Here is a 10235-nt window from a genome sequence, read left to right as displayed (position 1 = left end):
GATTGTGTGGATCATGACAAGCTATGGACAACATTGAGAAGTATGAGTATTCCAGAACACTTAATTGTACTTCTAAGAAATCTGACCCATAGTGACCCTATATAGGGTTTCCAAGGAGTGGCAGGTAAGCTAGAACCACCAACTTTGCAGTCCAGTGCATTAGCCCATAGCGCCACACCAGGACGGGAGACAATTTGATTCTAGAAAAGCAGATGTTGCTAAGTAGCTAGGTACAATGAGACTTAGCAAAGAGGAGAAGAAATTTAGAAAATCAACCATAGGCAATCTTAATGTGCTCTATTGAACCTGCCTTCTTTCCTTTACTGAGATCAACTGATAGGAGGTTTAAAGAAACCTCTAAAGACCTGGATGTTAAAAATTTGGCCCTCACCCAACTGCAGCCAGGAGACTGTTTGACTATTGTTAAATATCAGGAGTCAGTTCTAAATCATAAAGACCATGTAGAGGGTTTCTGAGGAATGGCTGGTAGGTTTGAACCACTGAGTTTGTGGTAAGACAGATTTACATTGCTTTCTTTAGAGTAGTATCTGTCTCCATAAGATAAACAATGGACGGTGAACCACAAGTTCAGGGGTTCAAGACCACCAGTCGCTCTGAAGGAGAAAAATGTGGCTTTCTGCTCCCGCAGAGATTTAATGCCTCAGAAACCCTGTGAAGCAGCAGCTCAATGTACTATGTTCTGTAGGTTCGCTATGAGTCAGAATTGACTCCATGGCTGTGGTATAGTGATTTATTTAATGTCTCTTCTAACCATAATCTTTGTAAATCCCTACTGAACAACTTTTTCCTAATGGGTCTGGATAACAGAAGGGTTGTTATGAGTTGTAACTGACTCCACGGCATTTAACAGGAGTATCTGGTAGACATTTACAGTTTGGGTTAGACTTTTTATGGTTAATATTTGGTTTCCTGGATAAGAAAAATGTTCAAATCAAAGTAACATGCATTTCATTAATTTTCTTAATCAATACCCTTGTGCCTGTCTTTGTCTGTACTGTTTTCTAAAATTGTATAACACTTATTTGTATTTTTTGTTGAAAATATACACAGCAAAACAGATTCCCATTCAAAAGTTTCTGCACACATTTTTCAGTGACATTGACTTACTCTTCATATTGTGCAAACATCCTCATTATTTTGGTTCTAGTTGTTTCATTCCCATTAATTTAGTCACAGTGTCCCTCAACTTTCTTATCTATGCTTTAGAGTAAATATTGACTATTGGATCTTATATACATAATTTTTTACAAAAGCATAGTACTCTCAAGTATGGCATTCTGATTTTTTGGAGCTAACTTGCTATTCGGTTTAAGGTTTGAAGAGTATCTCAGGACAATTGTCTTGGGAATTCCTCCAGTCTCAATGCGTATAATAAATCTGGACTTTTTTAGAATTTGAAATTCTGCTCCACGTTTTTATCTCTTTCTGTCGGGATCCATTTATGGTAACCCTGATGAAAATGTTGAGTTGTGGTAGCCAGGTACCATTCTTTACTTTTGATAAACCAATGTATTCTCCATTCTCGTCTCTCTCCAAGGTAATGTGTTTTTCAATGAAAGTTGGAAATTGGGGATTTGTGTTGGGCTGTGTTCTCTAGAGAAGCAAAACACAGAGGTTTTTATCAAGAAAATGTTTCACACAGTTGAAGAGGTAGGAAAGTTCCAAGGCTGTGGGTCAGATGTTATGTATGCTGAAGGCTTCTGACTCACGCAGCTGAAGAAGCCAAAATCTGCTGGTCAGATGGCAGGCTTCTGGCTGTACAGACAAATAAATCCAAGGTCAGCAGGTAAACTGACAGGCTCCTAATGACTAGCAGGATCAGCCGGCCATAGGCAGGCCACTGACTCGAGTCCAAAGCAGCAATCAGATGGTGAGCCAGATGAAAGATTCAGACTCAGCAAAAGGCAGGCAAGCAAGCTCAGCGCGCTCGATCATCCAATATATTGGTAGCAGACCACATCCCTGAGGAACGTTCCTTTCCATTGATTGGCTGTTCACAGCAGATCTATCATGGAAGTGATTACATTGTATTAGGTTCGCAACATAGGGGGTTAAAATGTCCTAGCTGTCAAACCACTGGGAATCCAGGCCCAGTGAAGTTGACGCAAAATCTTCACTATCACTGGAGGGAATATGAATTTCATTTGCATTGTGTTTGGAATGCCTGCTGCCTGAGATCATGTTGCAGATTTTTCTTCACCTTTTGTTAATGTGGTTATAGGAAAGGGGGAAAGAGAAAGAGAAAGCAGTTACCATGAGCTATACTTTATCCTCTTATTATATAGACCCTTGGTCTTGTTTACTTTTAAAACAGAGGTTTGCATTTTAACTTTAACCCAGAGGGATTTCCCATTCAGAAAGCTTAGAATCTCTGGGTTATGATGGAAGCCACAGCTCAAGTCTTTGAATTTGTAACCCTTCAGATTTTGTTTCCCATTTGAAGAAGAAAGTTTAGTTAATTGATCCTGGTCATAGTCCTTAGTTCCCCAATTCACATCTGATAATATTTTAATTGCTCTGCTTTTTCTGGCCTATCAAGGTTCTCAGAGCAACTATTATAATAAACAAACCATCACAATATTAGATAGTTGCCAGCCTTTTATGTAACCTGCACATAAAGAGCACCTGGATTATCCCTACTTTGGGTTTTAGGCGGTGAGAGCTGGCCTTTAGTTGAGATTTTTGAGAGGTTGATTTATGTAGTTCCTAAGTTATAACCTCAAACTTTTGTACAGAAAAATTTATGTAGACTGCTAAGTTATTTCATGATGTAATAGAACAAGATATTTGCCAGACAATCCCTCTTTAGAAAAATGACATTATATATAGGCAACTTTTCCTGGCTCTTAACAATGTGCTATAATTTAAAAATTGGAATATATCCACATTTATTAGTTTGTTATAATTTTATTTTCTTGTTTTCCTTAGGATATTAGCTGCAATGAGATTCAGGTTCTTCCCCAACAAATGGGAAAATTACATTCACTTAGAGAGCTAAATATAAGAAGAAACAATCTTCGTATGTTGCCAGATGGTAAGGTATTCACTATTTTTACTGACATGAATGTAAGAGCGACTGTATACAATTTAATGTCATTTTTCTTTTTTCAACAGAATTAGGAGATCTCCCCTTAGTCAAGCTGGATTTCTCTTGTAACAAGGTGACTGAGATTCCAGTTTGTTACAGGAAATTGAATCATCTACAAGTAATAATTTTGGATAACAATCCATTGCAGATACCACCAGCACAGGTTTGTAATAAAAATAAGCATAATTTTTCTAATTTCCTTTGATCATTTTATCTTTTTGTTAGTGGTAAACAATAATAATACTACTAATAATGAAGCACTATGATTTGGAGTTAATTTGCTGTTCAGGTGCTATTGTCGAAAAGGATGTTAGGTGCCTTTGAGTTGGTTCTAAATCGTAGTGATGCTGTGCACAGCAGAAAGAAATACTGTCCAGTCCAGCACCATCCTCACAGTTGTTACTTTTGAGCCCTTTGTTGCTGCCACTCTGTCAGTCCATCTTGTTGGGGATTTTCCTCTTTTTTTGATGACCCCCCCCCCCACACTTTCTGAGCATGATGTCCTTCTCCAGGGACTTGTCCTCCTCACAACATTCAGTGTTTTGCCTATGTTGCTGTTAAGTGCCGTTGAGTTGGTTCCAACTAATAGTGACCTTGTATAGGGTTTCCAAGGACCGGCTGGTAGATTTGAAGTACATACCTTGTGGTTACCAGTCCAGTACTTATCCTACAGCACAACACCAGGACTCCTTTTAGAGTTTTTCAATATGTTCAGTTGAGGCTTGCATTTTTCCTTCAGTGTTTTCAGCTTGAGAAATGTTGAGCAGATTCGTCTCTTTTGGTTTTGTAACTTCAAGTCTTTGTATATTTCATTATGATATTTGACTTTGTCTTCTTGATCTGCCCTTTGAAATTTTCTGTTCAACTCTTTTACTTTAGCTTTTCTGTGCTCAAGAGCAAGTTTCAGAGTCTATTATATTATCTGTTATGGTCTTTTCTTTCTTCTTAGTGACCTTTTTTTTCTTTGTGTATGATGTTCTTGCTGTCATCCCACTACACTTTTGCTCTTTTGTCATTAGTATTTAATGCATCAAATCTGTTTTTGAACATTTTATTCAGATTCCACCTGAATTTGCACATAGTGTCTGTTCCAGTCAGCCCTTGGCCTTGTTTTGAATGATGATTATGTGCTTACCTATTGTCTCCTCCCACAGATGTAGTCAGTTTGATTCCTGTATATTCCAGATGGTGAGGTCCATGTGTATAGCTGCCATTTATATATTTTTTTAATGTATTTTCAATGAATATTTCATTGGTCATGCAAAATTCTGTCATGTGCTCTCCATATATTTTCCAGCTATCAATCCATCCTCTTTGTTTTCAACCTTGGTATTCCAATCACCAGTGGTTATCAATGTATCTTGATTACATGTTTATTCAATTTCAGACTGAAGAAGTTGGTAGAATTCTTCAGTTTCATCATCACTGGCTTTAGCGCTTGCTAAACTAATTTGAGTAATAGTGTTATTGACTGGTCTTCCTTGTAGATGCATGGATATTATCCTATCACAGGCAGCATTGTACTTCAAGATAGATTGTTAAGCACTCTTAGACGATGAATGTGACACCATTCCTATTCAGTTTGTCATTTCTGGCATAGGAATCCATAGGATTGTCAGATTCAGAATGGCCATTACCAGTCCATTTCACATCACTAATGCATAGGATATTGATCTTAATGTGTTCCATTTCATTTTTGATTAATTTCAATTTTCCTAAATTTATGCATTGTACATTCCAGGTTTCATTTACCAGTGGATGTTTGCCATCTATTCATTTCTAATTTTGAGATGAGCCCCATTAGCAAATAAAGGTCTAAAATGTTTTACTCCATCCACATCATTAAGGTATACTCTATTTAAAGAGATAGCTCTTCTCCAGTTGTATTTTGAGTGCCTTCCAACCCAATGAACTCATATTCTGGTCTTATATCAGACAGTCTTTTGCTGATATTCATAAAGTTTTCAGTGGCTAACCCTTTAGAAGTGGTCTGCCTCCCTCCCTTCCTAGGCTGTCTTAGTCTGGAAACTCTGCTCAGATCTGTCCACTATGTGTGACCCTGCTTATATTTGAAATATTATTGGCATATCTTCCAGTCTCACTGCAGCACGCAAACCACTTCAGTAAGACAAAGTGACAGAATAACAGTGGAAAGGAATTTTTCTTAAAAGTGAATTTTTCACTTTGGCAGGAGTTTTTAGTTTAAGCTCTAGTGATAGGATTGGAAGACCCGTATTAACTTTTTGTGAACTGATTGTTTGGGTGGGCTTGTGAACTGATCGTCAATGTTATTTTTAAAGGATAGAGTAGGAAATCTCACTTTCTACCCATCTACTCAGGTATGTATCTACTAGGAATTTACTGTGTGGTTTTTTTTAGAGCATGTTCTTGCTAGATTGAATTGTAACAGGAAGAACAAGGTTCAGAGCTAAACGCAATTTCTTGGTTCAATGAGTATTCAATCTGTGCCCATGGATGGCACAAATAGTTTAGTGTTGAATTACTATTATCTGAATGCTTCATAGTTCAGACCCACCCAGAGGCATCTTGAAAATAAGACCTAGTGATATATTTCCAAATGATGGCAGCCTTACAAATCTTATTGTTGCTGTCATCAGGTACCACTGAGGTGGTTCTGACTCATAGTTACCCTCTATGTGTGGGGACCATCTGGCCCACGGGCTGTATAAGGCCCTCAAAATCATTTGGTCTTGCCCTGCCAAGACAACTTGCAGTTCCAGTCATAACATTGTTGTCGTTGATTTTGTTAAGTGCTGTCGTGTCATTCTGACCCATAGTGACCCTGTATAGGGTTTCCAAGGAGCAATTGGTGAACTTGAGCCACTGACCTTGCAGTTCACCAGGACATAACATTAGGGGTGAGTTAATGAAATGTTGGACCAAATATTTAAGTTGATAATTTTGTATGGCCCACGAATGAAGTTAAAACTATCCAAATAGCCCTTGGCAGAAAAAGGTTCCCCACCCCAGCTCTATAGGATTTCTGAGGAGCAACTGGTGGGTTTGAACCACCGATGTTTTGGCTATAAGTCCAATGTTTATCCTACAGCACCACACCAAGACATATAGAGCACAGTAGAGCACATGTGACATCACACTGTCTCAGGATTGATTTGATATCGACTAACAGCAACAACATATCCAAGTAATAGTAAAAGAAAAACTAAAATATAAATCAGTAAAGAACAAAGCACAGGAGAGGAGAGAGTAACATTGGAGACGTGTCACCAGAATTTTATTGAATAGAAAATAGATGGAGTGGTGGTAACCAAGGAATCTGCTTACATTGCACAATAATGTATGGCTGAGGAGGCACATGGCATCAAAATTCCATTCTACTTCTGAGCTAGAGCCCTGGTATGGTCCTGTAGGATAAACACTGGATTGGTAACCACAAGCTTAGCAATTCAAATCCACCAGCCACTCTCCAAAACTTTGTACAAGGTTGCTGTGAGTTGGAACGGTGTCTTTGGCACACAACAACAATGCTTTCAAGCTGTGTGCCCTGGCACAGTGGTTCCATATATCCAAAGGAAAGGGTAACTGTTTTCTTCTCATATAGTTACGTTCTGCTTATTTCCAAGGCGATGCCTATCTGAATTCACACACAGGCTGGTTGGGATCCTATCCTAGGGTACTCTAGAAAAGCAGAACCATTAACACACACACACACACACACACACACACAAACATAGATAAGAGAGATCGACATAACCTTGATGACATCACACAATTGTAGGGACTGACAAATCCGAAAATTGTAGGTCAGGTAGCAGGCTAGAGACTTGTTCAGGCTTATGTCCCAAGATCTGTAGGTCATGTGACAGAACGAGTACAGAGTGGAAAGAGAGTGAGTTCTGCTAAGATATTTATTATAGTCAGGGGTCCTGGTATCCCACTGCAGGTTAATGCATTGGATTGCAAGGTTGGTTTGAACTGCAAGGTTGGCGGTTCAAGCTCACCAGCGGTTCCTCAGAAACCATATACAGGGTTGCTATGAGTCAGAAATGACTGGATAGCACTTAACAACAGCAAAAAGGAGTAGAACAGAAGGAGCTCTGGGAGTGTAGTGGTTATGAGTCAGGCTGCTAACCTCAAGGTCAGTAGTTCGAAACTACCAGCAGTTCTGCAGGAGAAGGCTAAGGTTTTCTGCTCCCATGAAAATTTACAGCCTTGGAAACCCTATGCAGGATTGCCATGAGTAGCAACTGACTCCACAGCACACTACCACCACCACCACCAAGAACAGAACACAGCCTAAGGAAACTCCCTTTTAAATTGATTGATTGATTGATTACATTACACTGTGGAAAAAGAACTTGTCTAGTGTTTAGCTAAACCACTAGAACCATGGCCTAGCCAAGTAGACACAGAAACCACAGATCCTGATTATACCTGCCTTAGCTGAATACTGAAAGATGAACCTTTTTTTCTGTTGTTGGAGAAAGCAAAAAGAAGTAAGTCCGTTTACGCTGTTAAACCTGGAAATGGCTTGAGATTTAGAAGAACCAGGTAACTATGAACATAGGGACCAAACCATAAAACCAAACCTACTGCCATCTAGTCAATTATGACTCATAGTGACCATATGTAGGGTTTCCGGAATTGTACATCTCTATTGGAACAGAAACCCTCTACTTTCTGATGTGGAGTGGCTGGTGAATTCAAACTGCTGACACTGTGGTTATCAGCCCAATGTGTAACCCACCACACCAGGTTGTGGAATATCTGAGTACTATCCAGTGAAACCTTCTGTGATGTTGGAAATATTCTAGTTCAGTCTCTTTACAGCTGTTCAGTATCATGAAATACAGCTAGTAAAACTGAGGGACTTCTTTGTTTCATTTTGATTAATTTAAATTTAAATAACTGCATGTGGCTTGTGGCTACCATATTGGATAGCGCAGATCTGAGGAGCATTTGCATCCTCTCTCCCTTGGCTCAGCAGAAGACTGGAGTTTGCTCCTCATAGCATCACTATCCATTAGAACTATCCAGGAGTAATGGAACTACTCTGTATCTCTGCTGTCCAGTGTGTAAGCCACAGTGACTATTATGCACTTTAAATTCGATAGTGTGATAGAGGAATTGAATTTTTAATTTTATTTAGGTTTAATTAAGTTAAATAGCCTCATATGACTACTGATTACCATATCAAATAACTGTAGAGAGACTGAACTCAAAAGGCTTTGGAGTGAGGAACTCCATGCACAGGAATGAGAGCTCAGACTGAGCATAGTGAAAGCCTGCCTGCTGAATGTTACCCTCCAGTCTACTTACTTGACTCCAGAAGGCTTGCATATTATATACCTCAATCAGGTCATTGTTGGATTTCTTTCTTGGTAAAATGATTGAACCAGGAGAGAAAAGACACACACAATAGGAGAGAGAGTATGTGTGTGTGCATTTGTTGTTAAGTGCCATCGGGTAGTTCCAACTTGTAGGACCCATGTATAAGAGCAGCAGGTAGGTTTTTGCCGACCTTGTGGTTAGCAGTCCAGTGCTTATTCTGTAGCACCATACTAGGATTCTGTGTGTGTTGTTGTTGTTGTTATGTGCTATGGAGTCGGTTCTGACTCATAGCGACCCTGTACAGGGTTTCCGAGGACCTTTAAAGGAGCAGAAAGCCTCATCTTTCTCCTGCAGAACAGCTGGTAGTTTCTAACTGCTGGCCCTGAGGTTCGCAGCCCAATTCATAACCACTACGCTACCACAGCTCCTTCCCTTATTGCAATGACTAGACCCTGTCTGATTACCAGTGATATCTACTGTCAGTAAATTTCTTTCCATACACAGAAGGAACTTCTTGCTTCTTATCAACTCTCTTGGAAATAGACACCCATCCAGGAATCACTAATTATTGCAGGAATCATGAAACAAAACCAGAATACTTAAAGGTTTCTGTTTAAAGTAAATGAGACACATTCATAGGGGTAGTAATCAGAATAGTTTCTAAGCAGCAGCACTGGAAGCTAGAAGATGTTAGAACGATGCCTTAAAAGGCCGAGAGAACATTTCCAACTTTCTATACTCAGTTAAAGTATCAGTTAAGTGTAAGATTAAAAAAAAAAAAAAAAGACAGTTTGAAACATACAAGGTCTCAAATCTTTTAAATCCTATGCAGTCTGTTTTAGGAAGCTAGCAGATAATGTGCCACATCAAAATGAAGGCATAAACAAAGAGAAAGTCTTGATAGCCAAGAATGGCAAGTGTTCATAGGTCAAAAGGGTGATAGAAAGTCACTAATTGGTTTGGAGTAGGGATTTGCCTGCAAAAATGAAAGAAACTGCTTGGTGAATTGATGCATTTTACAATCGGGAGACTTATAATTCTATCAGAGATTTTGAGAGTTAATTAGTAATAATCATATAGAAAATTATGTGAAAAGCAAAAAAGATGCAATTGGTCACTTTAGGAAAAAGTTTTTTAAAAGTAGAAATGAAATATAATCTTACTATATAAATGTGCGTGTACTTATGTATGTATAAGGAGCTCTGGTAACGTAGTGGTTACGAATTGGGCTGCTAACCTCAAGGTCGGCAGTTCAAAACTACCAGCTGTTCCACGGGAGAAAAATTAGGCTTTCTGCTCCCATAATGATTTACAGCCTCGGAAACCCTGTGCAGGGTTGCTATGAGTCAGAACCGACTCCACAGTACTTAACAACAACAATGTGTATAGATGTATATTTAAATATAAATATATAGAGAAAGAAGGGAGTCCTGGTGTGGTGCTGTGGGTTAATGTGCCAGACTGCAAAGTCAGTTTGAACCATATGGTCGGCAGTTCAAGTTCACCAGCCGCTCCTTTGAAATCTTATATAGGATCACTATGGGTTAGAACCGACTCTACAGCACTTAACATCAATAACAACATATATACATGCAGGAGAAAGATGAGGCTTTCTGCTCCTGTAAAGATGTCAGCTTGAGGACTAAGGTGCACCTGACCCAAGCCATGGTATTTTCAATAACCTCATATGCATGCGAAAGCTGGAGAGTGAATAAGGGAGATCGTAGAAGAATTGATGCCTTTGAGTTGTGGTGTTGGAACAGAATACTAAAAGTGCCATGGACTGGCAAAAGAACCAATAGATCTGTTTTGG

General features: G+C 39.1%; 1 protein-coding gene across 1 annotated transcript in view; it reads left to right on the top strand.

The window, feature by feature from the left end:
• LRCH2 (leucine-rich repeats and calponin homology (CH) domain containing 2) overlaps positions 1-10235 on the top strand; it is a 158614-nt gene that overhangs the window by 88652 nt on the left and 59727 nt on the right. The window contains exons 4-5 of the mRNA XM_006873805.1: positions 2950-3055; positions 3136-3272. Of these exons, the coding sequence (XP_006873867.1) occupies positions 2950-3055; positions 3136-3272 (243 nt within the window). The remainder of the gene's footprint in view (positions 1-2949; positions 3056-3135; positions 3273-10235) is intronic.

This window comes from Chrysochloris asiatica, unplaced genomic scaffold (assembly GCF_000296735.1).
Source record: "Chrysochloris asiatica unplaced genomic scaffold, ChrAsi1.0 scaffold00255, whole genome shotgun sequence".
Taxonomy (NCBI): domain Eukaryota; kingdom Metazoa; phylum Chordata; class Mammalia; order Afrosoricida; family Chrysochloridae; genus Chrysochloris; species Chrysochloris asiatica.
Note: the sequence above shows the minus strand (reverse complement) of the source record. Positions and strands in the feature narration are given on the sequence as shown.